Source organism: Morus notabilis, unplaced genomic scaffold (genome assembly GCF_000414095.1).
Source record: "Morus notabilis unplaced genomic scaffold, ASM41409v2 Scaffold307, whole genome shotgun sequence".
Classification (NCBI taxonomy): domain Eukaryota; kingdom Viridiplantae; phylum Streptophyta; class Magnoliopsida; order Rosales; family Moraceae; genus Morus; species Morus notabilis.
Genome location: NW_010361515.1, coordinates 1,168,572 through 1,187,340, shown reverse-complemented (window position 1 = coordinate 1,187,340; position 18,769 = coordinate 1,168,572). Strand labels below are relative to the sequence as shown.

The 18,769-nt window shown below is 34.0% G+C and overlaps 2 protein-coding genes across 2 annotated transcripts; both read left to right on the top strand.

Moving 5' to 3' along the window:
• The first annotated feature begins 787 nt into the window (after positions 1-787).
• LOC21408969 (putative leucine-rich repeat receptor-like protein kinase At2g19210) lies at positions 788-6,273 on the top strand. The gene is made up of 15 exons (XM_024166684.1): positions 788-926; positions 1,002-1,118; positions 1,390-1,497; positions 1,640-2,177; positions 2,458-2,939; positions 3,093-3,240; positions 3,343-3,414; positions 3,537-3,608; positions 3,716-3,796; positions 3,918-4,078; positions 4,255-4,466; positions 4,578-4,704; positions 5,043-5,105; positions 5,207-5,396; positions 5,684-6,273. The coding sequence occupies exons 2-15, from the start codon at positions 1,043-1,045 to the stop codon at positions 6,108-6,110; spliced, it is 2,757 nt and encodes a 918-aa protein (XP_024022452.1). The 5' UTR covers positions 788-926; positions 1,002-1,042; the 3' UTR covers positions 6,111-6,273.
• A 9,855-nt stretch (positions 6,274-16,128) lies between these two features.
• LOC21408968 (GDSL esterase/lipase APG) lies at positions 16,129-18,479 on the top strand. Its single transcript, XM_010099869.2, has 5 exons — positions 16,129-16,451; positions 16,669-16,799; positions 16,919-17,152; positions 17,623-17,878; positions 17,975-18,479. The coding sequence occupies exons 1-5, from the start codon at positions 16,205-16,207 to the stop codon at positions 18,166-18,168; spliced, it is 1,062 nt and encodes a 353-aa protein (XP_010098171.1). The 5' UTR covers positions 16,129-16,204; the 3' UTR covers positions 18,169-18,479.
• Positions 18,480-18,769: the final 290 nt, after the last annotated feature.

Here is an 18,769-nt window from a genome sequence, read left to right as displayed (position 1 = left end):
ATTATAATTATATATATTATAATATAATATAATATAATATAGTCATAGTTTTTAACTATCCACAGCAATTCAACCTCACAATTTACCAAACGCTATTACACTGATTTTAAAACCAGCACAGCTACTATAATTATAGTTTACCAAACACTCAGCTACTTTTTATAACAGTTACTTCTTCCTTCAGCACAGCTACAAGCAATTTTTTCAAAATCTACAGCACTACCAAACTAAGCCAATATCACCATCTTTAATGCAAATTATGACAATAACAATGTTATATATTTCATCAAAAATGTGAAAAGTAAAATTTATTTAAATGATATTCTACTTTGTTCTCTAATGCATTATGGTATTTCAAACGCTATATTGAAGTAAAAACATCTATATATTAACCAATAGTAATTAAATGTCAAAACCTGACATATGCTATACTCCATGTCAAAATTTGGGTGGTTCAGTTCCTCTGTCATTTCGAAGTAGAATTTGAAGAATTCTCCATATATATATTTTATGCAAGAAATACACCTGTTGCCGCCATTAACGGTTTCATCTTTAAGTGGTACTTCTGTAGGTTTCACTTCCTCCTTCAGTATCTTATCAAAGCTTACCAGCTCCAATATCTTGATCATGGGCCATTTCATGGTGAAATTATTATTGGAATTGGCTGTTGACTGGCTAGTTACGAGTCAACGATACAAGCCGCCGATATTGGTCAGCTTTCTACTTTTAGAGACATTAAATGTTATCAACTATAGTGTGGTGTGCAGGATATATGGCTTAAAATATATGTGTGCGTCAATCTATATGAGCTTTCAGAGAGAGAGAGAGAGAGAGAGAGAAAAAAAAAAAAGAAGGAAAATTTAGATCAAAGACCTTGAGTGTTAGCCTTAAGGACTACTCCACTAAGTGCTTGGATTAGCAAAGAAGTATGTTAGTTCATCTTGGTCAATTCAATTACTTTGTTTAACTCTTTGTGTGCCGTTAACGTTTGTAATTTACAGCGTGAACAGCGCAGTAGAACTGGGCAGTTTCTTCAGAAGCCATGGATCAAGCGCTAGAGGCGCTGCATGTTTTCTTAGAGTGTACACAGTTCCTCTTTCCTCATTCCCATTTTGCTGGTAAGGGTTTTAGCATGCTATGATATATCCTGGACTAAGCTGGCTTTTTTTTTTTTTTTTTTCCTTATTTTCTGAAAAAGTACTGTTTTTGTAATATTACCAGATTTTACTAGGTTAAAGATCAAGTTTTTATGATCTTCTAATTGAAAGGGGAGATATGATAACTGTGTGGTTAAGACTAATGAAAGATTATCTAGACAAGAGTAGACTTCACTTGTTTTTGCTACAAGTTATAATAACTAACTTTCTATTCTTCTCTCTCATCATTTAGTGTTCGCGGCCCAGAAAAGTATCATGATGTTGCTTACTTTCAAGCATTTTCTTATCTCTCTTATGATTTTCGCTTCTGCTCTTGCGGTCTGTGGAGAAGATCAATCAGGTATGAATATTTTATTAAAATCAATCTTCGAATTCAGGTCATGTCTTCGGTCGAAACAAAACTGTTTTTACACACACACACATATATAGATACATCTCTTAATATTCTGTCCTTTGCATATCTCTAATATACTATGTCTCAGGGTTTATAAGCATAGATTGTGGCTTACCTAATGTATCCAACTATACCGATCCGGTTAGAGGCTTGAATTACACCTCAGACGCGGCGTTCATCGACACCGGTAAAAATGAGTATATATTACCCGAGTACCAAAAGAACTATGCACGTTACTACCAGTCTCTTAGGAGCTTTCCTGAAGGAGACAGGAACTGTTACAAAGTTATCGGGATCATAAGAGGGGGCAAATATATGATCCGAGCTCTGTTCGTTTACGGAAATTATGATAAACAAGGTGAGCCACCCGCATTCGACCTATATTTGGGGACCGATATGTGGGATTCAGTCATTTTTACAAGCCCGTTGGAGCCTGTAATTAAGGAGATCATACATGTCCCTCGGCGCAACTATGTCCATGTTTGCCTGGCTAAGACGGGAGATGGAATTCCATTTATATCCTCACTGGAATTTAGGCCTTTGTTCAACACTTCTTATCAGGCAGAAACGGGCTACTCCTTGCTTTCAATACAAAGGATCGACGCTGGTTCTACAGAAGCGTATAGGTGATCACCAGACATTGATCTTCGTTTTTACAGTATGTATGAGTGCGCGCATGTGTACGGAATGCAAATTGTTCCCCTGAATTATGCACTGCCTATTTTTCAATTCAATAAATAAAATTTCACTTCAAAAAGTAAGAACTTTATAAAAATCTCAATCACTTGGTTAACATGTCAAAACTAATTTGTTGGACCGATAAATAAGACAGATGATATGTAGACTGAGAGTTTGCGTTTATTTGTACACGCGCGATTTACTGAAGAAATAATATTTCTATGATAGGTATGGTGATGATATCCATGATCGATTTTGGACTTTCCTCCAACGTGATGATTGGACAAATATAAACACGTCAAGCATCGTTGATGTCTCTGGCACTAGCCTAGAACCGCCGCCGGTGGTTATGAGAACTGCCGCCATGCCAAAAACCATCAATTACTTGGATATTAGTTGGCAGGTACCATCTGATGATCCTGACAATACTTCTGCATATTTTGTCTACATGCACTTTGCCGAAGTCAAGAAGCTCCAAGCCAACCAATCTAGAGCATTCGAGATTTTTCACAACGGAGAGTTCTTTTATGGACCACTCTCTCCTGCTTACTTAAGAGCAGAAACAATCTACAGCCCAACTGCTTTAATCGGAGGAGCGCATAGTATTAAAATCTCTAAGACTCCAAATTCAACCCTGCCACCCATCATTAATGCGTGGGAGGTTTATGTGCGAAAAGAATTCCCACAATCAGAAACAGACCAACAAGATGGTGAGCAAATACTCTTCCTATTTGGTACATCATTTTTGGTTTCCTATACTATAGTATCCATAATGCACATTATGATGGTATGCATTTAGCCATTCAGACAAGATGAATAATTAGTTTTATCCCCATTAAGTAATTTAGTCTAATCTGCATTAGCTAATGCCATGACGATCATAAAGTCAACTTACGGCATGAAAAGAAACTGGCAAGGAGATCCATGTCTCCCCAAAGTGTATTTGTGGGAAGGTATAGAATGTAGCTATGACGATGATAAGAAGCCGCAAGTGCCAAGAGTCATATCTTTGTGAGTATGATTATCACCAAATCATCTACATAAACTAGTTGACTATTTAGATCAATTCTTTTCACTAGTTTCTACTAAAGTTACTCAATGTTAATGGATCAGGGACTTGTCCTCAAGCGGATTAACCAGCAGTGTATATCCTTCCATATCCAATCTCACAGAAATACAAACTCTGTAAGTACATATGTTGGATTGAACATTTGTAATGGTCCACTCTGTAAGTATATATACTCATGTACTTCCTTTATAGTTTGGTTATGCCTATCTTGGATTAAATCTGGTCTCACTTCAAACAGGGATTTATCAAACAACAATTTAACAGGATCAATACCAGCCTTTTTATCTCAATTGCCAAAGTTGAAAGTCCTGTATGTGTTTCCAACTTTATAGTTAACGCTTATCAGTTTAACTCGCAAATCCTTCCTTAATTCAATGTGTTTCTGAGAGAATTTTCATTGCTGTATACCCTCGGCAGAAACTTGGAGAACAACAACCTCGGAGGTTCAGTTCCGGTTGAAATCGAACAGAGATTGAAGGACGGATTGCTTTCATTAAGGTACACACTCTCTCTCAAATGGAGCAAGTACTATTTCACAAAAATAATGTTCAGTACTAATAGTCGTTCAGATAGATCTTATTTGAGTAGCCATGTATCATGTACATTTCATGTGTGCCAGGGTTTGCGGAAATCCAAATTTATCTTCAAAGGTTTCTTGCAAAGAGAAGAAAAAGTCTGTACTTGTTCCTGTACTTGCAGCATCAGTTGGTGGAGCTATTATTCTCCTACTAACTGCGGCAGCATTCTGGTTCGAGTTAACGAGGAAAAGACATCGCCGGGGTAAGATATCAAATAGCCACCTGTTTGGTCCTTTGACTATTTTAAATTGGCTCAATTGCCACAGAACATAATGTTAAGGATTCATACGTCACAAAAAAAAATAAAAATAAATAAATGAACCTATCTCTGCAATATTTATATAACACAACGTTCATGATCTGATATGCTCGTGGTAGATGCTAAATCAAGCTTCCAAAATGAGTCACTTGATGCAAGAAAACGACACTTTTCATATTCGGAGATACTCACCATCACCGATGCTTTTGAGAGAATCCTTGGTGAAGGTGGTTTCGGAAAAGTGTACTACGGCCAGATAAATAATACTCAAGTAGCTGTGAAGGTCCTCTCTGTATCATCTGGTCAAGGATATCACCAGTTTCAGGCAGAGGCATGTCATTAGTAACTGAAACAAATAATTGTTTCTAATTTCTAGTTTTTTTTTTTTTTGGGTATTTAATCATATATATTAACTCTGAAGGTATAAGTTTTTAAACTGCAGGTTAATCTATTGATGAGGGTTCATCACAAAAACCTAACAAGCCTTGTTGGATATTGCAATGATGAAAAGAACATATCTCTCATCTACGAATACATGGCCAATGGAAACTTGCAACAACATCTTTCAGGTTAATTTGGCAACAACATAATTTGCATAGAAAGTTAGTAATTCAACATAGAATTGGTTGGAGGTTTGTGAGTGAACTTAGTTGAGATACTCGTGTTTTTTCTAATTAAAGCTGGCTCCTATATGATTTATTTAGAAAAATTTCTGTGACCAAAAATCCATGGGAAAATACCTCCAAATTTAAGAAATCTGTTGAAAAAGGCAAAAAAAATAAAAAAATAAAAAAATAAAAAAATAAAAAAAATTTACTTATTTGGATTTTTGGAATTATAATTAAATTTATTATACTTCTACAAAAATAATAGTAGTAATGACAATCGTTTCTTCTTAAACATGTAGGTAGCAACTCAAATATCTTAAAATGGGAAGACAGACTACTAATTGCAACAGACGCAGCGCACGGTATGCAAAGAATATCTCTGTCCCCCTCTTGCACTTTAGCATACATTATGAACTAAGGTTTGTCAACATCTCGTGCAAATTTTTTATATATGTGTGCACAGGATTGGAGTATCTGCACTATGGCTGTAAGCCTCCTATAATCCATAGAGATGTAAAGACGACCAATATCTTGTTGAATGAAAGTTTCCAAGCGAAATTATCGGATTTTGGGTTATCTAGAATTATCCCAAATTATGAGGAGAGTCATGTATCTACAGTAGTTGCTGGTACTCCTGGGTACTTTGATCCTGAGTAAGTACTCAATTTGGTTCTTATTAATTTAACTTGTAAAATTAATTATTCAAATTTTATGTTATCAATGGAAAAACATATCAATGAAAATATTCTAAATTTTTTTGGCATGCATTTTGAAATACTTGTTCTATACTGAATATTAAATGTTGTAAAGTCTTACAATATTCTCCAATATAACGTTTCCATTCCATGTGACAAAGAAAGATGCATTTTTTACTTTCTTGAACAAAAAAGTGGTCAAAATTATGGTGGGATTGAAGCTGGATGAATGATTTGGATTGCAGGTACTACATGTCAAACAGGCTAAATGAGAAAAGTGATGTTTATAGTTTTGGAGTCGTACTGTTGGAGATCATCACAGGTCGACCTGCCATATCAAAATCCTCTAAGAACATTCACCTTAGCCAATGGGTTAAGCATATGCTTCAAAAGGGTAACATCAAAAGCATTGTTGATCCAAGGTTAGAGGAAAATTTCGATGTTAACTCAGCGTGGAAAATTGTTGAAATAGCAATGAACTGTGTTTCTCAGTATTCTGCCGAAAGACCAACAATGAGTCAAGTAGTGGGAGAACTAAAAGAATCTTTGGAAATGGGACTTGTACGGACAAAGGAACGTTTTCAAAGTCCCGAATCAAGAGATACAACTCCAATGATACCTTTGATGAGTATTAATTTTAGTGCCGAAATCAGTACTCCCTCAGCTAGGTAGTACTACTACTATATACCCTTATAGATTGTATGTTGGTTCTACTACTATACTTCTGTTCTCCTCTTGTATGTTGCAGATTCTTCCTTAATAAAATGTAAGCTTGTTTGTATAGTACATTCTTATAGAACAATTCCTTAGTATGTTTTGAACATTAGTTTGTTAATTAAGGGCACGTTTGGTGCACCATATTATATTGTATTGTATAATTTTTATATGATATTGTGTTTGGTTTCTAGTACATTACATTATACTATGTTTACCATCATATTGTATTTACGTATTAGTTTATAATTGGATAAAATTTTAGTATAATCATAATGTAACTCGGCTCCAATCTCAATCCAAATCTAACATTGGGAGTGGGCAGGGTATTTTTACAAAAATATTTTTAAAAATGTGGTCAAATTGTTTAAAAATTTGAGGGATAAAATAATAATTTAGAAAAAGATTTAGGGTCAAAATATAATTTTGAAAATGTTAAGGGCTCAAAGTTATATTTTAAAAAAAATTGAGGGGTCAAAATATAATTTCTAAGAAATTGAGGGGTCAAGGTGTAATTTTTTAAAAATATAGACCAAACATCGCTTCGATCCCAAAATTTAACCTCGGCGTCGGTCCCAAAACCCGATCCCGACTCTTGATATTTGTAAAATAGTTTATATGTTTTAGAAAATTAAATTACATAATACGATGTAATACATAGGTTTTTATGCGTATTAGATATCACACTATGTATTGTATTAAATTTGAATTTCGTTTTAAACTATACAATGTATGAAATGTTGCCAAACATTATATTATTCTTAAATAATACAATACAGAGTGTTTATATGGTGTACCAAACATACCCTAAGATGCATATCTTCTCTTGTTGTCTTGAGTTACAACTTGTTTAATTTCTCAGAGATAACTCTTGGTGGAACGTTTCCACATATGTGTTGATTGTTGTGTCAAAGAAGTTGTCCAAACTTTGCTCTTTTTTCTTTCTTTTGAGCTGAGTGCCTGAATGCACGCCCTCAATCCAATGCCAAAGTTGGGGGCTTGGCTTGATTTTTTGTTTTGTTTTTTTTGTTTCTCTAGTTGATATTATGGATTCAATCTGCAAGTAGCTATACGAAATATCTCTTGTCCATATGGGACATGCCAAGTCAACCATGACCTAACAAAAAGGCAAAAAATGGCAGAGATCGCGGGCGCGGTTGAATAATTAAGCACAAATGCATTTGAAGTCAAGCTAGTATATGCTATATGCTCATTTATAAATTTGAGTTTCAATCGCCTGAGAACACGCATAGATAATAACCAGCAAATTTCTCAAAAAGTACCAACCAATAAACTAGCAAATTCCATAATATGAACTTAAATATATGTAAAGATAACCTTGAGAGGTCTAGGGCCCGTTTCGGTGTGTTTGTGCTTTTACTTTTATTAAGCAGTAGAGAAAGAAAAGTTTCAGCTGGAACTTTTTAATTACTGTGTGAATGGTGCATAGAAATATATATATATATATATATATATATATATATATGAGAGAAGAGTTTTTGAACATGTGTGGTAAATAAGTCAAAAGCTCTAATTGTTTAAAAAGTAATGTAAAGTTGGATGAAGTTTTTAATATATCGTATTCAAATAAAAGGTTAAAAATATAAATAAAAGCCTCATATGGTTCCAAAATAGGAAAGTTCTTATAAAAACAAAAATTATTTTTTCTGCAAGCAAACCTAGTCTGCATTATGATAACTCCATCTGATTTTGTAAGGTCTATGATTGCTGAGGTATGTAGCTATGCATGAAATAAAAAAGAATTGATTACTGTTCTTCAAAGGCTCTGATTTAGAACTTCCCATGATCTTCAAGAACACAAGTCATCTACGGATAGAGCAGTTGTTGCCTTAATCAGATAAAAAGTTATAACAAAAAACAATGTATACACATACATACATAGTTACATACATAAGCTAGATAAACTAGTATTAAGACAATTACTACTCTAAAACCATGTATGTCAAATGAGGGGAACTTGTAACGCCCACAAAATTAGGATTGATTAAGTGTGCTTAATTATGTGAAATTAAGATGTATTAGTGTGCCAAATTAGTAATTTAAAGATAATTACTCTTTTATTTTGCATATGAAATTTTTTTACCTCAATTTTATCAACTTACATTTTTATCCTGGTTTTGAGGAATTTTGCAATCTTATATTATTGCTATCCCAAACTCACGTGATTTCATCAGTAGAACATTTTGGAATGTTCTATTCAGCTTCCTAAGGCACCGCTTGAGACTCTTAGGGGACGTTTGGTTCATAGATTCAGAACCATGATGCAGAATTATTATCGTTTTACGTGTATTTTTTGTGAAAAAAATAGTGTAACAAACTATAAACCATGATTCGAATCATGACATGAATTCCCCTTCCAAACGTCCCCTTAGAGGTTTCAAACAACCTCTTTAGTTTATATATTTATCTATATTTTCTCTCTCGTTTCCCTCTCTTTCTTTTCCTCACTTTCTGCAGGAAAACACCAGTCCTTTCTCTTGTCAAAATCACTGAGAAACACCAAAAAATCGAGAGAGATTCTTGAAAGAAATTAAACCAACTCCTTAGAAATCCTTGTTGTTGGTGGGAATTTGAAGATTTTGAAGCAAAACATCCGGGAAACCAAATTTAAAGTACAATCAGTCAGCAGCTTCTGGATTTCTGAGTTTGTTTATGTACTTCGGAGTTTGAAACCATGTTAATCACTGAGATTTTTATTTCACATATCCTAAGCTCAAGTTTAAGCTATTTCTATGTTTGGTATTTAGTTGAAAACCTGGATTTTCTACTGAAAAAAAACAAACATTCATGGGAAATTGTTTCTTGGGCTTTTCTTTTCTTCTGACCTTTCTCTCTTTCTCTTTTTCTTCTTGTCCTCTCTCTCTCTCTTGCTTTTTCAGTTTTCCATACTGTCCCACACAGTGAATTCTTGGATATATATATATATATATATACATACATACACATTTTGATCAGGAGATGTCCCTTGCATGTTCTACACGTGGTCTTATTCCCTTATGCATTTATACTAAGCACTGGCTATCAAATGACACATCAAACCATCTCATGTACATCTTTATAATTTTTCATTTTAGAAGGTAAAAATGTTACGTATGGTGGCCTAATATACTTATAAGTTGGTATTTATTAGTATGTTTAAATGATGTAGGACTCAATTTATTTTATTTTTTATTAGGTCTTATTCAGTTCGTTAATTTGAGTTTTCAATTTGAGTTGTTTGTGCTTTATGTAAAAGTTTTTAACTGAGCAGAAAAATCTAAATGTGAGTTTTTGTGAGACCTTTTAACTTAACAAAACTAGAATTGAAAACTCAAACCGGTGAAATGAATAAGATGTTAAATCTTAGAGTTAGTAGTTTACCATAAACTTTGTGCATTTTTAGCTCCAAAAAGGAGTTCTTATCCATAAATGTTGTGCATGTTTTCCAAATATCTATTATTTTTTGAAAATAGAGCTATAAATTTGAACCGAGTCAAACGAGTCAGCCTTAGGCCCGCCACTATTGGTCCATGCCCGGTCAGGTCCCACCCTAACATCAGGGCCGGGCGGGTCGAGATTTCGAGCTCAAAAGTTTGTTCAGATCGGCCCAGCTCAAACTCCCTCATTCTAATTTTTTTTTTTAAAATACCTTGTAAAATTCCGTGCTAACCCTAGGCCATTAGGGCTTTAGAATCTAGCTAGACCGATCATGTTTTCTTTAGGGCCGAGTGGCCTGAATTTTGATCTCTATTTGAAAATCATAATAGTAATTACTATTATTTTTCAATATTGGTTAATTAAAAAAAATATTATTGTTCGTTCACTTGAACAGGTTTTCATAATTTTTAACTTCCAAACAATAAAGTAAGAACGCCTAAATCGGTCCAAGGGTTTCCATAGGATCATCACTCATACTACTGTCCATGTTCTACTACGAATAGGAAAAGAGAACTTCATTAGTGTTATTGTACGTATATTGTCGTTGAATTTCGAAGTAGAGATATTTACTCAGCTTGGGAAACCCTAGTCGACATAAATCTTCAATGATTTGTGTAATAATGTTCTGTATCAAGTGTTCTAACTAAATATTCTAGGGAAAAAAAAGAGAAAGAAATATACTTCTAAATAAATAAGGTATTCTAAATAGAAACAAATCATACAAAATGCTATATTGCATGGTTTTCATTATAACATGTTAAGACTGATACGTTATGTCCTAACCATGGGCCGTGTCTTTTTTCCGATATTATTTGTACAATATTATCTTAATTTCCTAGTTTTCTTATAGTTAGATTCTTTTCTATGTGATGTTTTAGACATTGATGTGGATACTTGTGTATCGGCTTCTCGATTGTCATGATTCATCATGAGAAGTTTGATATAAAGGGAGAGTGTCATATAACGTACTGAAATTCGACCTGAAATTGTTAGCGATCGAGTATTATATTCAAATAGAACACTTCGGAGTAGTGTTAGGTATTTTAAATTTTGTCGCAAATGCATCCCATCAAATCTTAATTGGTGACTGATAGAGGAAATTAAGATAATATAGACTTTGATCTTTTTTCAGCAGACTAAATTGATCAATGTATATCCTTCTAGTTTATAAAATTCAACCACTATATTTCATACCAGAAATACAGACGCCATTTAATTAAGGGAGAATGTAGTATAGCAAATTTATAAAACTAAATTAAGTAAATAGTATATTTTAAAACTTTTTGAAGTAAATAACAGTTTACCGTATAAATTTTTCATTTATGACTAGTAAAAAATATTTTTTTTCCACGTAAATTTACTTTTTAAAACTAGTAAAAAGATTTTTTCCATATAAATAAAGATTTCTTTACCAGTCACTTTGACTGTTAAGAGTAGGTAACCCGTTCCCTGTGTCTTTGTTTCTATTGCATTCTATCTCATCGTATCACATTCTGTTCTGCGATATTTGAGAATCGCCTTCAATACCTCAGCGTAGGTCCGGGATAATCCACAGTCTGGGGCTATTTACAACTATCCAATTAAGATTAAGAATTCTCAGATGTACTAGTACTAGCAAGTGCATCAAAGATGCATCCTTCCCCCTCTTACTAAGACTACAGAATGTTCTTGTAAATTATGGCCAATACCAGGTATATAAGCAGTGATTTCAAATCCAGAGGTTAAGCGTACTCTGGCAACTTTACGTAAGGTAGAGTTTGGTTTTTTGGGAGTGATAGTGGAAAAGTTGACAGATAAGTCACCCTTTAGAAACATTTAATCGATAATTTGTTATTTACTTCAAAACTTAAAATAGTTTTAAAATATGCTATTTACTTAATTAGTTTCATAAATTTACTATTTACTACAATTTCTCTTTAATTAATTGATTTTGGCATTAATAATTAGTCGGATCAAGAGAAAAAAGATTTAACCTATTTTAAATCTAATAATTAATTGCAGCTCAAGTACATAGTATCGTAATTAAGGATCCAGGATTTTAATTAGTAGATCAACTTCTAACCAACATTAAAAAGGCTGTAATTAAGTGGTATAATTACATATATCCGTTAAGTATCTCATCTGCGACCCAGCTAGTGGTTGCCTGACAATTTATTAAGACCACAGATGGTAGGAAAAAAAGTTAGGCTGATGCTTTTGTCAACTAACATCTAGGGAATCTAAAATCACATAAGCCCAAGACATATTTAGCAGACTAAGGAGATGCATAATTGCAGCTTCATAATAGACAATGGGAATCAATCTCTGGATGGATGATAGGAGAAAGAGCTAAGTAGAACTTCTTCGCACTATACCACCACGACTAGTTGTACTCAATTTAGACCATCTACAATACAAATGTTAATGTAAATTGTATATTTAACATCAAAAAGTATGATGCGGTTGTTATTTCTATTTTTACTTCAATACAAAATGCTATTTGACATGCTAAATCTACTTTTTCTCATAATTATTAAGCTTTCAAAGTTGTAAAGGGACATTTTCCGGTATGCCAACATACCGGTAGGCTAAGTTTTTTATTTGTCAGATCTGCATAAAATCACGTAAAGTTAAAAAATACGCAGATCCAACTGTTAAAAAAAAACATAGCCTACCGGTACGCGATGCGTACTAGAGAATCTCTCTTAAAATAATTAGAAAATGTAAAAGTTATAATTATTACATTAAAAAGTAAACATTTCAACCAATAGCAATCAAATGTCAAATTTCTCATTTGCTATATACTTGGTGGGAGATTTTTCACAAAGTATAGCATATGAGAAGTTTGACACAACAAATAGCATTACATTTGAGTGTTTTTTACACTCAAATATTAAATTTGTAATTGACACATCAATTATAGTATTGTATTGGAGATGCTCTTAAGGCTAATCACCAGCCATTTATTTGGTATTTCGAGCCCTGGATTGAAATTTTGATAATTAAATTTTAGTATCTCGTCTAAAGAAATTGACAAAAGTTTATGTATAGATCACATATTTAGCTTTCGCTTAGGTTTTAATTTGGGTTTTTTTTCGCCGATTTCTTGTGAAACTTTGCTTTCCATATTCGTAGAAGTTTTTTTTTTTTACCTCTAATGACATTTTAATCGAGAACATGATCTACAAATATTATTAACTTCAGATTCACAATTATTGTACATAAATATGTGTATATCCCTTTATATACACTTAGCTCATCTCGGTAAACTAAACCTATGGAAGTAGAGACAGATCAAACTATTAGCTGCGCGGGCAATAATTAACAGCCTGGCAAGTTTTGATGACCGTGTCACAGTTGCATCAAGTAGTATAGTAGTAGTAATGGTTGTTGGATGTCTCTGCATAGATTTATGGCCATGGAGGCCCATCTCCTGCAAATTTGATAAGTTATAGTCAAACATGTACACAAATATCACAGAGTAACAATAATAATTGAACCAATGCAATTATGATCCTCACCATCCGTAGTTCTACTGATCATTTATCATCTTCTATTGATCTGGGGACTAGTCCCGGCACGCGGAGCTCTTGCTGTATATCCGTCAGAATTACATTTCGGGATATTTATCTAAAAAGGATCGAGAAAATAATACATTTGCCCCTAATAGTTTTCCAGTAATTTTATGAGATGAAGGTGAATCTTCTGGAGCAAAATAAAATAGAAAAACAACACATAACAACAACTACTGTTAGTACGTACTTGTAAATATACATGTTATATATACATATATATATATATATATATATTTAATAGAATGACCTTGAGTAGAGGTCAGTGGAGCAAGAGATTTGATCAGTGCCTGGGTATGGTACTGATCATCAACTTTCCCGTATGTATCTTTGTGTTATTAAAATGGAAAATATCTTCAGAATAGTCTGCATCCATCTCTGGGCACCATAACTATCATATATAAGTGGTGGAACAATCTGTTTAATATCACAGATCACTTTCCTGCAAGTTGCTCATGTATGGTTCTAATGCCTTTTCTGATGTATATCCCAGATGTTTTCGAATTTAGGAAGTTTTGCAGACAGAAAATAGTACCTCTATAGCGACCATCAACGTTACATATTTTTTTCACAATTCTTTATATACATATACGCTTGCATGTTCAGTCTCCAAGTACAAGATATTATTTAGTTGCCCATATTTTCAAGTACTATAGTCTTATATTGATATCTATATTTCCTCCATATATATGCAATGTGCTTTTTGGTGTTTGGATAAAGAGGGAGAAAAAGTAGTAGCTTTTTTTTTTTTTTTTGGCTCTGGAAAGTAAAAATGGTTGCCTGGTATAATCTACGTACATGTGTTTTCTATAAAATTTCTTGTTTATAAAAAATTAAAAATAAACATATATTATTTTGCTTGGTCCATATTGGACGCACTATATTTTGTTTACATGTTTTTCTTGGAAATTCTGGGTCAATTTGACTTTTATTTAATTTTCTTGGCACTTATAAAGTACAAAAGATAAAATAATAAATTGGCTCAAAAACAAAAGAAAAATAAGAATACATAAATATTGATCAAAACTGAAATATCCAACATCCGATCATCAAGTCAATACAACATTTTCACAATCACCTTTTTTTTCTTTTTCTTTCTTTCTTTCTTTCTTTCTTTGTGGCCAATTAAATGGATGGCTACCATGCTTCGTTGAATTAGTTGAAACAAGTCAGCAATTTTCTCCAACTACCAAAATAAATCCATCACATGCAAACTTTTCTCTCCTGGCTAGAACTCGCTGTACCAGCTGCTGCGTCATATTATATGCCCTCAACTACCACGCCAGCTCCTTATTCAATGAAACACAACATAAATTGTGGTGTGCCTTTGATGAGGAAGATATTTACCGATAAATCAAGTATTTTTAAGATTAATTATTTGTGAGTTTTCAAGCATTTTTTATTAGTTTAATGTGTTTTTGGTGTTATTTTGTAAGAATATAATAAAATGAGACTTAGTAGCATTTTGGAGTAAAAAAATAGAGCAAAAAGCACTCAAGGCCACACAAGGGCCCGCTTAGGCAGAACCACCTGCGCGGGTGCGCCACTTGAGGCGCGCGCCCGCTCAACATTGGGCTCGCGGCCACGCCACTAGCCGTGCCACCGCAGCCCCCCGCGTGCTGTCGATGAACTTTGGGCCATTTTTCAGCCCTTGATCAATATAGATGGCCAATTTTGGACCTTTGGATGAGTTTGGCTAAGATTTTCTCTATGTTTAAGTATATTTATGCAAAAGAAACCCTAGTTCCCAACTTAGAGAGGATGAGAGGCACAAAAAATTCCTAGAGAGTGAAGCTTGGAGTTGGAGATTCTTGAAGAATGCGTGGGACAAATTCTTGAAGATTTGAAAACTTAAAGTTCATCTCTACAAGAGTTTTCACTGCCTTCTCTCTTTTCTTTGTAGTTTTTTAGTTTTTATTCTTGAATTTGTGATTTTGGTTATGTATTTCTCTATGCTTCATATTTTAGGACTTGATGTAGCTTTATTTGAACCGTGTTTTCATTATCTTGTCAATTGTTAGTTAAATTCTATTTTAATATATTTATGTTTTCATTTTAATATATTTTATGCTTAATGTTTCTCATTTATGTGGCCAAAGAGTTAGATAATTTTAGATTGTGATTTTGACGCTCAGGAGAGATTGATTTCACAGTCCGGAATTGGAAAACATAGGTTGTTGTGTGTCTGCAAGGAGATTAACACTTAGATAATCTCGTTGAGAGTCTTGGATATTGTGAGACATGGAGGTGATTAAGACCTTGATTATCAACTAGGATTTCGATTGTTGTGAGGCCGGGAAGCAATCGACATTTGAGCTCTAATTTAAAGGCTAAACTTAATGAGTGTATGAGTAAATGGGTTAGATAGGAATATTGATTCAGGTATTCATGCATATGACTTCGTTTGACGCTCGGGAGAGGTAGTAAGGTTAGATTAGGTCACTTGATTAATGAACTGAGTGGAATTGGCTAGCATTGGCTTGATACAATAAACATTGGAATGATAAGGTGACGTCAAGTCCCTAGTACATATGTGCATATATAGAAGTTTTCATATTTTATTTTATTTTTATATTTATATTTGTCTAGTTCTATTTTTATTTCATTGAGTTCGGTTGCCTAGATAAATTTGAATTACGATAATCATAGTACTTAGCGGCAATTGAATACTCAACTGTGAATACGATACTCACTCATTATATACTATAAAAACTTGATACCGTACACTTATGGGTGAACAGGCTCTCACTTATACTCATCTCAATAAATGAAAAAAAAAAAAAAAGAACCATGTACACAAAATATTATAAGTTCCTGTTTGCAATTAGTTCGTTATGTTATATTTGTATTACACAAGTTAAAAAATAGTGAGTCTTAAATGCTGTTAGAAGCAATTAAAGACACTCAATTCAATGCCTAGACACAACGACCACCCTCCTTATTCAATAGCCGCTTCACTATGGTCATTCTCAGATCTACAATATAAGATCTATCTCAAACTTCGAAGTCAAGAAAGTTTATTAAAACTTTGACAAGAGAGTCAAGTTGAAGAAGAAGAAGAAGATGGAAATCTACAGTATTAGAGGAGCTTTAGTTGTTTTGGTATGTGCATTGGCAAATTATGTTGGGTATGCACAAGACACCCTTGTTCCGGCAGTGATCGCTTTTGGTGACTCATCAGTGGATGTGGGAAACAACAATTATCGCCCCACGCTTTTCAAGGCAAATTATCCTCCTTATGGAAGGGACTTCATCAACCATCAAGCCACTGGCAGGTTTTGCAATGGGAAACTTGCCACTGACCTCACCGGTAAAGAGCAATATTGTCAAAACTACATCAATTATAAATAAGTTATAATTTGTTTTAGCTTAATTGAGATTACTACATTAATTCTTACCTTAACCAAAAAAGTCCAAACAGTTTTGTCTTCCAAGTGCTTAGTTTCCAATTTCAGCCAAATGGGTATTGAAATTTCGATTCGTTTGACGTGAAATGTTGATAAGTGGGACTATATGACTTTATGCAGCCGAAACTCTAGGCTTCAAGAAGTACCCAGCGGCATATCTTAGCCCAGAGGCATCAGGGAAGAATCTTCTCATTGGAGCCAACTTCGCTTCAGCTGCAGCCGGTTACGACGAGAAAGCTTCAGTCCTAAATGTAACATAATTAGTCTGGATTTTCATCTTAATCAGTCTCTAAATATCCAATTAATTTTGGTATTATATATCTAACTTTAGAAGCAATATTTTTATGGAACGACCTTTGTTTTGTTGCAGCATGCAATCCCATTGTCGCAGCAGTTGGATTATTTCAAGGAATACAAGACAAAGCTGGCAAAAGTGGCTGGCCAAAAGAAAGCAGATTCCATCATCAAGGAAGCTCTATATGTACTTGGAGCTGGCAGTGGCGATTTCGTTCAGAACTACTACATCAATCCTCTGGTCAACAAAGTCTACACCGTTGACCAGTACTCCAATCTCCTTATTAGTTCATTCACAAGCTTTATTCAGGTCCTTTTTTTTATTTGCTAAAATATTGCAACAATGAACCCTATATTCTAATTTTTAAGCACTTGTTCCCTCTTTTCTGATAATCGATCTGAAGTTTAGAGGTTGTTACACAATAATTAGTTGAGACATAGGGAAAATGTTTAGCTAAATATCTACCCATATTCTTAGTATGAATATATATTTCACATCATCACATTTACTATAACTTATTCTGAAATTCAACATAGACTTGAAAAAATATTTTAAAAAATTAAGAAATATGTATGTTGACTTGATAAACCCAGTCTCTCAATATATAAATATTAAAAAATACATATCGGTTCTCTATATATTGTTAGTCTCAATTATTTTATATATAAGAATCATATACTCTACCTTATTCTGAAATTCGACATAGAACTCAAAATGCTAAGACAAATCATTTCTCTTATATGAAGACATTAATAATTGTTTGGTTTGCTTGAAAACAGAATTTGTATGGAGCGGGAGCTAGGAAAATTGGAGTGACATCTCTCCCACCACTGGGATGTCTACCAGCAACGACCACCTTATTTGGATATCATGAGAAAGGCTGCGTCTCTAGCATCAACGCCGACGCCCAATCCTTCAACAAGAAGTTGAACGCCGCCGCCGCCAGTCTCGTAAAACAACATTCTGACCTTAGACTCGTCATCTTCGACATTTTCAAGCCTCTCTACGACGTCATCAAGACCCCATCTCAATATGGTACTTAAGACAAGCATTTTCCAAGTTAAAAAGGAAAAAGAAAAATGATTGTTTAATTAGTTCTTAAGTAACATGTCAGTGTTTGGAACTTTGCAGGCTTTGTGGAAGCAAGAAGAGGTTGCTGTGGAACAGGAACAGTAGAGACAACATCAGTACTGTGCAATCCTCACTCGCCGGGAACTTGTTCGAATGCGACTCAGTACGTGTTTTTCGATGCTGTTCATCCATCTGAAGCTGCTAATAGGGTTCTTGCTGATGAATTGATAGGCCAAGGCTTGTCCCTAATTTAATCAGGATATGATATGTCGTTTCTTAATTCAATGTCTATGTACAATCAAAGACTTTTCCACTACCCTATCCAACCGTCTCAATAATGTTTGTACCCCTATAAATTAATTTGTTGTGTTTCTAGTATTACATGTTGCGAAATTTTATTTGCAAGGTCTAGAACTGTTGAAAGATGCAATGGTTCTTAAGAATGTATTTGCCGAGTTTAGTTTGTTTCATTATGATGCAAGTTTGTAAAAAAGTCAAATCGACGATGAACAAAGTCAAGTCTTTGGCATGCAATAATGGTAGTAAATTTCCAGCAGTTCCTAGCTCCTCTGTCCCCTCCTACTCTCTCTTGTATTCTCCAATGCATTTTACCAAAGTGAAAAATCAACCTGTGAAGCAGCAGTTCCAAACAAAAAGGCTTGAGACCGCTGTGTTAAGACCTCCCCAGTTCTTCCGCTGGTAATTTGTGATTAATAAACCAACAAAATCAATGAATGAAGGAAAGGCGCCTACTAATGAGGAAACCCTTAAATTGCAAATGATTTAAGAAGTGAGAAGTCGTTTTGCTAAAATTAATAAAAGATGAACTAAAGTATCACCTATTAAAGAATGGTA